At 36.7% G+C, this 14,763-nt stretch overlaps 1 protein-coding gene across 2 annotated transcripts in view; it reads left to right on the forward strand.

Annotated features, from left to right (window-relative positions):
* Positions 1 to 6,525, forward strand: part of KCNH5 (potassium voltage-gated channel subfamily H member 5) — a 315,910-nt gene extending 309,385 nt beyond the window's left edge. Inside the window, exons 11-12 of one of the 2 annotated variants that reach the window (XM_077122437.1) lie at positions 2,160 to 2,936; positions 4,016 to 6,525. In XM_077122437.1, coding sequence (XP_076978552.1) covers positions 2,160 to 2,936; positions 4,016 to 4,099 — 861 coding nt within the window. In that variant the 3' untranslated portion in view covers positions 4,100 to 6,525. Of the gene's footprint in view, positions 1 to 2,159 lie in introns of both variants that reach the window. The other variant, XM_077122436.1, reaches the window with a different exon arrangement.
* The last annotated feature ends 8,238 nt before the right edge of the window (positions 6,526 to 14,763 follow it).

Genomic DNA, 14,763 nt, shown 5'->3' on the forward strand with positions numbered 1-14,763 from the left:
TCCTATCTTCTATGTATAACTCTACCATCACCTTTGATCTTTCCATTCCTCTCTTTAGGGGTGTTTGGGCTATGGCCATTCTAAATTTTTCATATTGGAAGGGTCTGTCACTAATATGGGGTAGGGAGATGGAATTATCTGATGTTCTGGAGAGGCTGGGCTAGGTTTCAGGACTTACCAGGGACCCATCTGGAGGTTGTAGGTTTCTGGAAAGTTTCTCTAGTGCATGGAACCATTGTGGAATCTTATATATTGCCCTAGGTGTTCTTTAGGATTGGCTGGAATGGTCCTGGTTGGGGGTTGGCAGGTTATGATAGGTAGCAAGATCTGCCTGAAGCTTTTGTAAGAGCAACTTCCAGAGTAGCCTCTCAACTCTATTTGAAGTCTCTCTGCCCCTGATGCTTTACTAATTACACTTCTTTTCCCCCTTTTGATCAGGATGGAATTGTTGATCCCATGGTGCCAGGTCTGGATTCAGCCCCGGGAGTCCTCTCCCACATCGCCAGGGAGACTTTCACCCCTGGATGTCATGTTCCGCATAGGGACAGGGGAGGGCAATGATTTCACTTGCTCTCAGATTTTGAGATTAGAATAACATCATTTAAAAAGATCCAATTTCGTGTGTCACTATAAAGGGAAAATATGCTTGCCTTTACAGATAGTTTTGAATTTTGAGACTATTTATTTTAAAATGTGAACCTTATCACTTGATAGGCTGTATTTGGCATTCTAATCTCAATTTAGAAGATGTGACCTTTCCTTGATAGGGGATTGCTATGTCCATGACTTTTCTGTTAAAAGTGTCTATCCTTATTATTGGTTTCTGGTGTAAAATCAATGACCGGATGTTACTCCTAAAAGCCGCTGACCCTTCATGAGGTGGTGAAAATGGCTTCATGTAGAAAGTATTTTACAAGAGTTCAAGTGGGGAGAGAATCAACATATTTTATGTGCATAATATGTACCAGGAACTGTGTAGTTCCCATACATTTCTAATCTAACCACCAACTTAAGGAGAGCGGTTGATGCAGGAGAGTAATTTTGCCAGTCATAAAGTTGTCTGACCCGAAAGCATTTTATCTAACATGACTTTCTTTTGAATTTTCCTGACAGGATGCAGGTAAAGTTACTTTGTTTTTCAGAAGAAATGTGAGAAAAAGCCTCACACGTTTCAATTCACTTCTGCTCCTGATAATATAATTTTCTGTAGAGCAAATCTTTGTTTCTGTCTCTTGATAGAGTTATAATAAGTTTTTCCCAATATTGTTTTCAAAAGACATTTTAATAAAATTATGCTTATTTGCTGGTATATATCCATCCAACCTCACATGCTCTTTGTATTTAACTGTATATTTAAAATTTAAAGAATCTTGGAATTGGAAGAGACACCAGACGTAATGGAGTCCAACATCTCATCCAGTGAAATTATCAATGCACAACATCCTTATTTCCATTTGAATTTTTCAGTGGTGTGTGGGTCATGAGTTTTTGAAGCAATTTGCCCAGTTAATACAAAGCAGTTCTTTGAAATGAAGTCTGTATTTTGAGCTGGTATTTGCTTCCCAGAAATGTATTCATACATCCTGTCACAGATCCTAGTTCTGCCTTCTAGGTACACACAAATAAATTCACCTATCCCCCAGACCCCAGATGCTATAATGACCAACCACCTAAATTTTCCATAGTCTTATAGCCTTGAACTCTTCCATCTGACTCCTAAACAGAGATTGGTACTGCAAGTGGTTTTGAATCATATTTATATACAAAAGGGAAAAAAGTCCAAAAATTAGTGGTGCATTACAAAGTAATTTAATGGATATATATACATGCATATACCCACATGTATATGCACATTTATGTTTATATATTTTCTATTTAATAGGAACATAAACTAGGAAGCAGGTAAATTCTTTGCTCTCTTAACTACAGCCCCCCTCGGACATATGAGCGAGAACAACGTTCCTGTATTGGGTTTATGTATATTGCATCTGTTAAAGGGCATTGGAATATTTTTATCCCTTCAGAAATGCTCTTATCACGCGCCCAGGGTTTTCCCCTGTAACGCCAAGTCCCTCCCGCGTAAGGCCACACAGTTATAATAAACACATCTGTTTTTAAGGTCCCACTTTGAGCCTCTCGATCTCTCTCCCCTTCCGCAGATCATTTTCCGTAAGATCAGTGATGTGAAGAAGGAGGAGGAGGAGCGCCTGAGGCAGAAGAGCGAGGTGACCCTCAGCATCCCCGTGGACCACCCGGTCCGGAAGCTCTTCCAGAAGTTCAAGCAGCAGAAGGAGCTGCGCAGCCAGGGCTCGGCGCAGGGCGAGGCGGAGCGCGGTGCGCCGCGGCTGGAGAGCCGCGCGCTGCAGAACGGCGCGCCCATCACCGGCACCAGCGTGGTCACCGTGTCCCAGACCACGCCGCTGCACACCGCGCTGGCCTACGTGCGCACCGGGGACGCGCTCAAGCCCAACAACCGCGACGCCGGGGAGCCCAAGCCCGGTGGCGCCGACCCGAAATGCCTCAAGGTCACCAGCCCCATCAGGATGAAGAACGGGAACGGGAAGGGGTGGCTGCGGCTCAAGAACAACGTGGGCGGCCAGGAGGACAAGAAGGAGTGGAACAACGTCACCAAGGCCGAGTCGATGGGGCTGCTGTCCGAGGACCCCAAGGGCAGCGACTCGGACAACAGCGGGACCAAAAACCCTCTGAGGAAAACCGACTCTTGTGACAGCGGGATTACAAAAAGTGACCTTCGCTTGGACAAGGCGGGCGAGGCGCGGAGCCCCCTGGAGCACAGCCCCATCCAGGCGGACGCCAGGCACCCTTTCTACCCCATCCCCGAGCAGGCCTTACAGACCACGCTGCAGGAAGTCAAGCACGAGCTCAGAGAGGACATCCAGCTGCTCAGCTGCAGGATGACTGCCCTGGAGAAGCAGGTGGCAGAGATTTTAAAAATACTCTCGGAAAAAAGTATGCCCCAGACCTCTTCTCCCATATCCCAAATGCCTCCCCAAGTACCTCCCCAAATACCGTGTCAGGATATTTTTAGTGTTTCAAGGCCTGAATCGCCTGAGTCAGACAAAGATGAAATCCACTTTTAATATATATATATATATATACATATATATATTTGTTAATATATTGAAAACCGTATATACATCTATATACATATGTGTATATAAAGTATATACATATATATATATTTTCACTTGCTTTCAATATGATGAACACAAAATGGATTTTGATATGTAAATATTGCATGTCCAGCTGGATTCTGGCCTGCCAAAGAACATGATTATTGAAATATAGATATTGCTTGTACATTATGCAGTTGACTGCATGCACACATTACCTTTATTTATAATCCCTACTCTATAATAAAAAGGGTGATTTTTGTTAACCAAGGCAATGTACTATTTGAAGAATCAGGGTCCAACCTTCCAATGTCGCCATGACAAATTTGATCTCAGGCTGACCATACTGAGCTGTCATTTCCTTGCTGTTCTGTTATGCCAAGGAAGGGTTCGATCTTTTAAACTGTTACCACCATTTTATCTCTTTCCATAAGATATTCTTCTGTAACTTAGTGTTAGGTTGTTTTCCCCTACAGGCAACGTTTGCTCCATTTAATGATCTGGGTATTTTTGGGTTTTTTTGTTTTTGTTTTTTTTTTGACTAAGTCAGGTAGCCGTGTGGGATACTGAGAATTTATTGCAATGGATTTTGTGCATGAATTGCATTTTCTCTCAACTATACCTCTCCTTTTTTTAACATTATACTTAAATAGTAATCATTGACTCTACATAAGGATTTCCCTGCTGCCTCCAACTTGGAGAATAGCTGCCATCTTGTAAGCTGATTTTATCATCATGAATACTAAATTATTAATATACTGTATATTATGATAGAAATACTGTGCCACAGGGTATAAGGGCCTTTTAACAATTCATGTTAGAGATACTGATTTCCAAAGGTGATGGTTATTTTAATTTTGTATTTCAAAAACCTGTTTAAGGGTGAAGTTGAAAGGCTGTTAGCAACGAAACAAGCAAAAAGGAGTTTAAGAAATCATATCAACGTTTTAACTCTTGTAGTGTAAAATAAAGAGAATGTAAACAGCTTAGACATATTTTCTAGCATACCTTTCATTTAGAAAGAATGGAAAACAGGTACAGGATTGGTCACACATGAATCTCACTGTTTGAAGAGAGAATATGTGAAATGCGGTTACAAAAAACCCCACCAAGAAGTAGATAAGCTGCCCAACTCAGATAACTGCTTTTCTATAATTTTATGCGAGTTACAATTTTCTAAAGCTTTTTTGCACACAGTTCTGCTGCTGGACTTCTGCTGAGTTGGTACAATAGACTGCTGGGGCTCAGGGGGTCCGCCTAGGAAGGGGTCAGTAAAGGCTGAATTTCACTGTCTGTTGAGTCACAAATCCTCTTCTTAGAAAGTGCCTATTATCAACTAAAAAATAAAGTCACGAAGAGTTGCATATAGCTAGTTCCTTAAGTGGTATGCATTCAGAACAAAACGCATGTCCATTTGTAAGAACACAGAACAATTCACTAATTTCTTTTGACTGGAGTATTTTCTGTGACATTGATCAGAGAGGCATACTTTTCAATCCGTACATGCATGACGTTTAAAGAGTGGGAAGAGGGGGAGATAGTGTTTGTATCACGTTGAAAATACATACCAGGAACGTGTACATTTTTGGAGCATGTGTACGTATATAATTAACAATACACAAATGATCATACCAGAGTCAAAGGGGATATTTTGGTCTGTTGTACCCATTTTTATGAGCCCTTGTAACTATCTCCCAACATTCCCAACCCAGACCACCAGAGCTGAAAGGCAAACGAACAGCAGTCAGACTGGAAAGATGAAAAGCAAAATAATTATAAATACAGTTTGCTATTTTAGACTTTGTATTAGAACTTCTTCTCTACATACCAGTAAGATGTGCCTCTTTAATATAAGGAGTCTCAGAACATATGTGCCACGGGTTCCATTTTCCTTTCTTTGTGCACACAGTTTCCATTAACAGAAATGGAACTTTTCAGGGGAACATGTGTCCATGCTTTGCTACAATAGCTACCTACCATAGGCACAAGAAAATGGAATAATTATGGAGTAAGGAATCAGCCTTGAAATCGGGATTTTGTTGCTTTCATGATGAGGATAGTACCTTTTTCTTAATTTTACTAAGAATCAGGATATTTTTCTGTCTGTTTAACCATGTATGAGACAAGCTTGGCTATGCTTTTAAAGTTGAATGAGTTACAAAAATAATCTAAGTACAGAAGTTGACAGTTTAACTTTAGCCGAGCGCTTTAAAAATATCAGTTGGTGAACAGCTTCAAGAGAATGACTATAAAACAACAGGGCAATTTTAATTCTCAATCCATGCCTTTATGAGTGGTGCAAATATGTGCCATGTTCTGTCATTGACTCAGAGTTTCACCCAGTCAGCTAAAGTATTTATTGTCCGTATATGCAGAAAAGAAGCGTAATGATTTTAAACTATTCCGGATTTTCAAGAAACAGGCAGAGAAAGGGTATCAATTGCTTATTTATGGTGTAGCTATCACAGTGTTCATTTCCAGCCATCTCTGTTCTCTGTGTGCATGATACGACATGCTGAGTGCACCCTGCTGCTTCCAGCAGGAATGTGTGTGTTCAGCCAACAGTGTATATAAAGTAGTCTTTAGGTCCCCAGATTTCATAGTTCTTACCAGTTGAACTTTCTCAGATTTGAATGAAGGGTGAATACCTGCTTTCATATATGCAATAATGATAAGATCATGCTCTGTGCTGTCTCAGTCAGCACACAGACAGAAGACTCTCTTTCGGGGACCACACGACCGCATGTTTAATCTTAACACTGTAAAGATGCTCTTGGTGCATCCAAAAAAAAAAAAAAAACAATTTTTGCTATTATATTTCTGAACAATGTAATAATAGATTAATTTCTGAACAGTGTAATGATAGATATGTTTCCAAAGCAACTACACCTTCAGTATTTTTCTATGATCATATATAACCTGATCAGCTGCTGTACCTGCACAGATGGTTATAACATAATGGTGAACATCAAACGATAATGGAAACATGACAAATGTATCACAATAGCACGTTTTTTCAGTCTGTATGAAGATATTGTTCTAAATGTGATTTAGTAGTTGGAGGAATCTTCAAAAAGGTAAATGGGCACAAAAGGCAGATGACGAAAGCAAAGCTGCTAGTGGTGAGCGTTGCCCTGAGTGACACTTAGGGGGTTCGAGTCACTGTGGTTGACACACACGTCCTGCTTAAAATAGAACTTTTTATTATGTCACTGGTTCCATCTCACATCAATTCTCGGAGTGCAAATGCCATATGCATTTCAGTTTTTTGTTTTTGTTCTTTTAAGCCTTGTGGAAGTCAGAGCAAAGACACGAGGAGCTTTAAATAGCTCACAGAACAAGTAAACAGTCATAGAGTACGCAGCGTTTTAATAGGGATATTCATTATGACCACTGAAATTAGCCTTATTGAAGTCTAAAAAAAAAAGGAAGGAAGAAATCACAGCTTCCCTTAAATTTAAGGAGATTTTGTTCATTTGTAAGATCTGACTATAAAATGTCCTAATTTAAATAGTTAAATTATTTTAGAAAAAAATTATTAGTGTTGTTATTAGTCTTCCGAGCAGTGACTGCTTCGGCAGTGTCCACTGGTTGTGCTGGTGAAATTATGTATCATATTCCTAGTGGATCCCGCCATCTTGCATTATTTTTACCTTTTAAGCTATTTTCTCGGAGTCTTCTTTCCAAAATTTCATGTCAGGAAGGAGAAAATTTGTCTATAATGCACATATCACACATGGATAACTTAAAATACTGATATTTATTATTATTTAAAAGTTGTGTTCGACTACTTATTTTTACATATAAGATAATTTCTCTTGTCGTTTTGATGGAAATGGAGAGAAGAAGGAACAGACTTTTGCCAAACTTGGGATGTTTTGGTACAATCTAGCAGTGTAACTTTGGGCAAGTTAACTGTTTTTTTTTTTTGTTTGTTTTTTGATGTGTCAGGGCTTCAACTTTCCTACGAATAAATAGTAAAATGATGATAAGAGCTGTTCCCTTCTTATATCATGATGATATTAGATTAACAGAAAATTATCTTTCTCTGGTGAAAATCACATTAGGGCAAATTATCATTTCTTTTCTTTCTTTCATAGAAGATTAGCTAGATCGGTTGCCTATCTGAATAATCTTCCAGGTTTTGAAGGGGACTTCTCTTCTCACAAGTCAGTGGAGAGGGGCGTAGCTAGCTTGATAAGTATTAGTGATTGGCCTGTGAGCAAGATTTGAAAATGATCAAATAAGCATGAGGAGAAAGGTCTTCTGAAGGCAGTAAGTAAGCGAGAGAGAAAAAAAGAGGTAAAATATTGTGCTTTTTCTTATTCCACTGAATTATATTGCTTGGTAGAAATTCTCAATTTTGTGACTGTAAGTCAATTTTTTTAGTGAATATTCAAGGCATAGAACAATTCATCTTTTACTTTTATTGTAAAAGTAATCATGACTTAAGATACATGGCATCGCAAGACAAAAACATAACAAAATCTTTACTATGAAAGAATCCTTTCCATTGAGCAATAGATATTTCAAGATACGCATATAGTAATGTGTATCTTAAACATGAAAAAACAGATTTAAAAAGAAGGAAGCCACTTGAATAATGTTGAAAAAATCATATTCCTTTGTCTTAAGTTACAGTATTTTAACATAAAAAGTTGCAAAACACAATTAGGAAAATTGGTATTTCAAGGAAGATATAAATAGTTGAGCCACTTGTAAGCACCTAAACATTTGACTTTGAAAATGAGATTTATTTGAATAATTGTGTGTTCTGCAAAGATAACCTCATATCCCAAGTGATAAACTAGCCATCGCTTTCTGTGCCATGATTCCTTGAGAAGTAAATAAACAGGGCGGATAGATACAAAGGTGACTTTTTTATGCACTAAAAGAGACTTCCAGATCTCTCATTGGGCTTTTCTATTTTTTCTGTCAATCTATAATTTTAAAAATGCTGTTATTATGAATTAATTATTAGACCTATTTTGGAAGCACACATTTCCCAAATTGACAAAGGATTAGTTCTTAATGCCTTAGTGCCATCTGTGAGAAGAAGAGTGAAAGGAAGTTTAAGGGGATCTGTTATTATGACCACAACTTTACACTATCCATTCTAGCCCTTTCTATTTATTTGCTAAATGATTGGTAAAATTTGTATTGTTATCCACTGTGACAGGCCTGTGACATTCCTACAGAGTTGCATTACATATGTATTCTACACATATGTAAATAAATATTTTCAATCAACTTGCTCTCAGTGTAAATTTTGTATTTATTGTCCAAATGTTAACTGCTTATATAGCAAAAACTCTTATGACTGTGGTGTGACATTTATTATCCTTTGGAGGGTCAATACACATCAATTTGGCACCGTAGGAATCATTGATCTTTACTTGGGCCTAGCAGAATAAACTGGGAGGTGATGTGCATGGCCCCAGTCAGAAAACAATTAAAAGTTCAGCTTTTAGGTCGGTGAGTGGTGCCAGGTTGCATGGGCTCATGGGACTCCAATTTATGATTAACATTGTTCATGTTTGGAACAAATCTACAAAGAAAAGCACAGTGGATGTTGCAATTTGGACTCTTGCAAATATAGGCACGGTGGTTGGCAATGCTTACAGGTGCAGTCGGATCAACCCTGGTAGGTATATATAGAATGTGATTTTTGTATTGTTTTAGCCTAGCTTTACTGCTGTACAATGTCTTACTTTACTTTATTGACTTCTCTGTGTTGTGTGTGACTTGGCTAAGTCTGGATCTGCCATTAGTCATTGGAAGAAAAAAGTGGGAAGAGGGAATAAGAACAGGAACATTTAAAACAGAAACAGAGCCATCACTTTTACTTTCTTTAGTTATTTCTCTAATGGGCACATCACCAGGCAAAACCAAATGACAAATTCTGAAGCATTTCCAAGTGCAGAGGAGTCTTTTAACATTAAATAATGTGAATTATGAAACAATGCAATCCTAGCACTTAAATACAAAATAAATCCAAAATATCTGTGTTGCATACATTCTTTAGTATAATTTTTTATTTCCTTAGTCAAGCAAAAAAGTGCTTGAGATGTTTCTAAATCCCCATAAGTTAATCATTAAAAATGCAATGCAGGTTTAGTTTTAACAATGAAGCTACAGAGACCCCTCCTTAAAGAAACAGTGGTCAGATTTTCCATACCTATTTTCTGTGAAATTTAGATCTTTAATAAAATATTTTTCTAAAGCTTCATTTATTTTTGCGGAAGCATCACCCATAAGTTGAGTAGTAATTACCTTTCCCCCTTCTTTGTGGCAGTCACAATTCACGTTTATTTCTCTGCAAACACGTCTATTGAATTTCCTGATTTCACAGGTTTTTTTTTTTATTAGCACCTGAATTTTTACCCAACTTTTCTCATTTAGAATTTCTCCAGATGCACAGAATGTTACATCCCCCACGTACCCTAATAGACCAGATACTACAAACAATGATGTATTAGTAATTTTTTCACTGGCTATGCAAGTTATTCCGTAGATTTAAGGTTTAACATGGCAATCAATTAACTTTCCTTATACTAGATTAAAATGCTTACTCTGAATTTTAATGATTTTGTTTTCCATCTTTGATGCTTTTATCTGAAACCACACAAAATTTTTTTGAACTTTTAAAAATAGACATTATTCCTTGCCCATAGATTCATCCTTGCAGATGATAGAGATAAGCATTTATGAAATTCTAAATTTTAATTTTCAATTCATGTTCAGGAGAAAAAAATTTAATTGAAGGTCTATCTCATAAATTAGTATATAATTTTGAAACAATGTAGTAATATTTCTAAAGAATATAGTGAAAAGTAGTTTGGAACATAAAGTATGAAGATGAAAAGGGCTGAAAATAATCTAACACTTTATTAACAAATCAATTAATAGTATGATTTTGCCTAATTATATGTGACAAATCAATTTGTTAAACAGAGTTTCTGTTAATTATGATTAATAAATTTAATCTTTAAACAATTTTGTGCAAAATAATATCTCAGCAGTCCAGGGAAGGCAGAAAATGTTTCTCATCCACTGAAGCAGCTTGGAGTCTTTCTCCCCCATCATTAGTGTCCTTCTCCATCTCTCGAGACACTTGGGAGCTCACACACTTGCACAAACATACTCCCACAGGGACACACCATACATACGCATTGGTGCAGCATCTCCTCCTCCTTACAGGAAGCTTCATTTTTATTCTTCATAGATTATTTAAATTTTTTAAACTTCTTGGAAGAGCTGGGAAATGTTTGAGAAATTATTTTAGTAAAGAGAAATTAGATGAACAATTTGTTAGCACATTTCCTTAGATGGTACTAGAATTTGTAGTTGGTCCTAGATTTGAATTAATATTCTGAGTCATATTATGTGGATAAAGAGAACATGAACCCTCATTTTTAATGCCTTCTGTGTGCCAGATGTTGTAAGGGTATTGTTCTGTCTTCTTACTCAGTGTTCTCTGTATCTTGATTTTATGATGAGGCCAGGATATTTCCATGCTTTATGAGGATCTGGGTCACTGAGGATTTAGACGGAGAACCAGGAAAGTGATAAAGGCAAAGATTAAGGAAAGACTGGGTAGAATCTATCTGCTTGTCTTACTTAAGGATTAGAAGTTAATTAAGCTAATTAAGCTCATATTTGAGTGCTCGCGTACTTGAGTGCATAGCACACTATGCAAAACACTTCTAAAATGATCTTATTTAATATTTGTAACAACCCTAAAAAGGTGAAAGTTGTCAAACATAGCTTTTAGGTGGTAAAGTTGAAATTCTAACACAGGCCATCAAAACCTAGAGAGAAAATTTCATCTTATGGAATATTAACATTGCAAGGGCTATGTAGTCCAATCACAAACTCCAAGACTTTGAACACATACACATTTTAGCGTTTAGCACATTACAATAATCCTTTAAAATATTATTGTATAGTACAAATGTAAATGTTTGATTTTCCATGGAAGGTCAGGATAAAGGACATGTTGAAAACATGCCTCTTATAAGCATAAGGTGCACTAGTCCCAATAATGCAATTTTCCTTCACTTTCCCTGAAAATTGAAGGACGTCAGTGGAAGTAAATTGTAAAATGCCTTTTTAAGTGAGAGACAAGTTTGACATGTGGCCATTCGTATCACCATTTCCTTTTCTAGTTGAATTTTAACCTAAAGGTGGAATGCAAGATAGTCAAGGAAGCAAAGGAGACTTGCAGAATTATTTGATATTTCTCTTTATTTTTCATATTAGAATTTGGAAGAGACCCAAGAAATACTTTCATTTTTACAATTTGTCTCTTGACCCACTGATTTTAAGTAGATTATTCAGAACTTTTTATTAATTACACTGATTTGGGCTTTTTGGCAAAAGCACTATTAAATGCATTATCCAAATGCACTATTTCTGCTGAGAATAGCAACTTGTGTCCTTATTTCCAAAATAAGGTATGGCAACATTTCAATTTGGGTTCTTCAGTCAAAATGATCTTGTTACCACTTTGATAATAACATAGCCAACAGGTAACCACAAAAAGGGCCATCTCATGTTTTTTCATAGTAACCCCACTGACACCATCCAAAGCTTTTTATAGTTATCTGACTTCCATCCCTTTTACACTATGACTGCATTATTATTAAAGTGAAAGCATGACTTGTAATACTGATGTGAGCACTAGGCCAGAAAACAATAGACCAAAATGTGCAGTTTCTGACCAGATTCATAACTGAAGAAAAGGGGTATGGCAGCTACTCCCTCTGAAAGTGTTCTGGAGGCGGGGGGTAAGGTGGCTTTTCTATTTTTATATCGTTTAAATACTACATTGTCATGACAATTGTTGAGATTATAATGGAACATTGGGAAGCAGTTTGAAATCTTGTCAGAGGTTGAGGCCTTATTTAGAAAAACATGCTCTCCCACCAACCGAGGAGCTTGGAAACGCTGGTTCTGACCTAGAAGCTCCAGCCTCTAAGCACTTAGCCAGCTGGGCTGCGTGTCCATGATACAAAGGTAAGATCTCATACACTCTCATTCGGCAGGGTCACTGGACTGTTGAATGACCAGCCCAGCCAAGACTCACCTACCCACCCTGATGCATGAATAGTATAGAACAGGTGTTCATTACAACTCGTTTAAGTAGTTCATTGTCAGATACTTTATCTTCCTCCTCTACTGAATCATCTTTGATAAACCTGAAGTTTAACCTCTCCCTACCATGTTCATACTCCCCACTGAATTGGGGAAATAAGACTTTATAAATAAATCAATGTAAAGGTTATTTTTGATCACATGTCATGAACCCCTCATTTGCTCCTAAACCTCTTCCCAGCCAAAGTATGATGGAAAAGATGATTCTGAGATTGTGCAAAAAGGAACAGTAGCTTGCAAGCTATGCAAAAATCACTATAAAGAAAGATTCATTTTGAATTCCATGTCAAAGAAAGTTGGATTTTTCTAAGCAGAAAGGCTCAGAACTGAAACCTGAGTCTATAATACTGGTACAGTAAGTTGTCATAGTCATAAATGTCAGTTTATACAGAGAATTGAAACTGTTCCAAATTTCAAAGTACTTTCATTGCAAATCAGGATTATTTGACATTTCCCAAATTTAGAAAATAATGGCGAGGATTTTTATTGACCTTCAGTGGAATGTTTTCATATTTTGATCCCCATGATCCTTTTTCAGAGATGGAGTTAAGTGTGGTGTTTGCTGACAACTCTTTGTGGTCGGTAGCGCTGGTGTTTTCCATAAAGTAGTCAACTACCCTTTCACAATTAGCGATGGAAAATGGAAAATGCATTTCATATTATAATTGTATTTCCTAAATGATTATCACATTGAAATAAGAACCACTTCTATTCTGAAACATACATTGTAGTTTATGAGAAAGCATTGACTTCTTAAAGTGCTTGTACTCAGACAACACAAATTAAAGTGTGCACCTTTATGACATATTGAAAACTGTATGCTTTTAAAACTTCATGTTCTAGTGACTTTGTTTATACTAGTTGCTAAATTTTGTATACTATAATGCAAATATCTGGCTATAACACTGATGTTCCTATGGGAATTTCTTTTTGCAAATTCTGTAAATGTTTGTCACTGCAACCATATTTGTGGGAATTTAGAGTATTAAAAATGCCTCTGCCTTTAAGGATTAATTCAGTGGAAGCAACTGACCAAGAAAACAATGTGAAAACTTCAGGTGAGCTGTTTTTGATACCGTTTATGCTAAGCAGTAATTGTTTGCTATTTTCATAATCTGATTCATGCTAAACAGATTGCTTTTCTACTTAAACCAAAGTATTGCAATGTATAAAATGGAAATTTTGTATGTACTGCTAACCTATCACCTGATTGCCGAGAGGATGTGTGAAAATGTTTGAACTCTGTGATTTTAGGGTCAATTCTGGAATATTTGTAATCAAAATTAGATAGCTTCTTGTAAGTTTGTGGTGATTACAGTTTTAAATCTGTTCTCAAAAAAAAGTCATTTTAAAAAGTGAATTGGCAGGTGGAAGTTTCTCACCCAAAAGAATTCTGGGTTTCAGCACAATAAACTGTATTTCATCAGGGAGGATTAACTTTGATTTTTTTCACACTTTATTTAAATGTGAATATTTTTTCATGATACGGAATAAAATGTGCATTTTATGGAACTGTTTGAATTGGCTCTTTGTTGGGAATTATTGTTTTAAATTTGGCTTAATAAATGAAAATCTCAATATTAAAACACAAAGTAAAGGGTTCAGAGAACAGTCTTGTGATATATTAGTTTTGTTATTGTTATTTTATACTTTTATAATAGTTTCCCTCTGATACATTGTACCATTATTTTATAAATATATAATTAAAATAGTGTCATGTGAGAAGTTAGTTTTAAATTTCACTAGTAAAATTGTTTGAGTTGGAAAGTTTCTTCGTTCCATGAATAACAGATAATGATCAAATCTAATGGCGTTTTGGGGAAATTTTTATTTTAAAATGGGATTTCTTTTAATGTTTCATAATTCTATCAGTCTATCAACAAATCTATGATTTTCCCTACATTTGGGGTTTATTACAGGCTATGAAATTTGGAGACATAAAAGGCAGAATGTACATGGAAGAACAGAATAATTTTTCTCTTTTATGGGGGGAAAGGGTGAGTGAGAAATGATTTTGCAAGTAGCCCTTGAAGCATTTGAAAGCAAGAGCTTCATGTGCAATAAAGGGAGTCTGTTTTTATGAGAAATGCAGATCTTTTCTAATACAAGAAAGGCAAGTATAAGGGATGCTTTTTTGCACATCACAGAAGAGTTCCTCATACCTACTGCTTTTCTTTTCAAAATAACATTTTAATTGGAACCCAACTAAATAAAGTTTTGTCTTGGCATGGGTGTATCTGGGTGTACATAGAAGATTCCACATTCAACGCTCAATTATACAGGAGTCAAGGCCATGATGATTCCCCATAACTAAGCGGGTCATCAAAGTAGATGGATAATTTCTACACAAATTATGAGCAGTTAGTACTTCCTCCCACTCTTTTCTTTTTTTTTTCTCTTTCCTTACATATCCAAACATACATACACATGGACACACACTTGCGCATACACACACTGATCACAATCAACAACA

Source organism: Tamandua tetradactyla, chromosome 12 (genome assembly GCF_023851605.1).
Source record: "Tamandua tetradactyla isolate mTamTet1 chromosome 12, mTamTet1.pri, whole genome shotgun sequence".
Taxonomy (NCBI): Eukaryota; Metazoa; Chordata; class Mammalia; order Pilosa; family Myrmecophagidae; genus Tamandua; species Tamandua tetradactyla.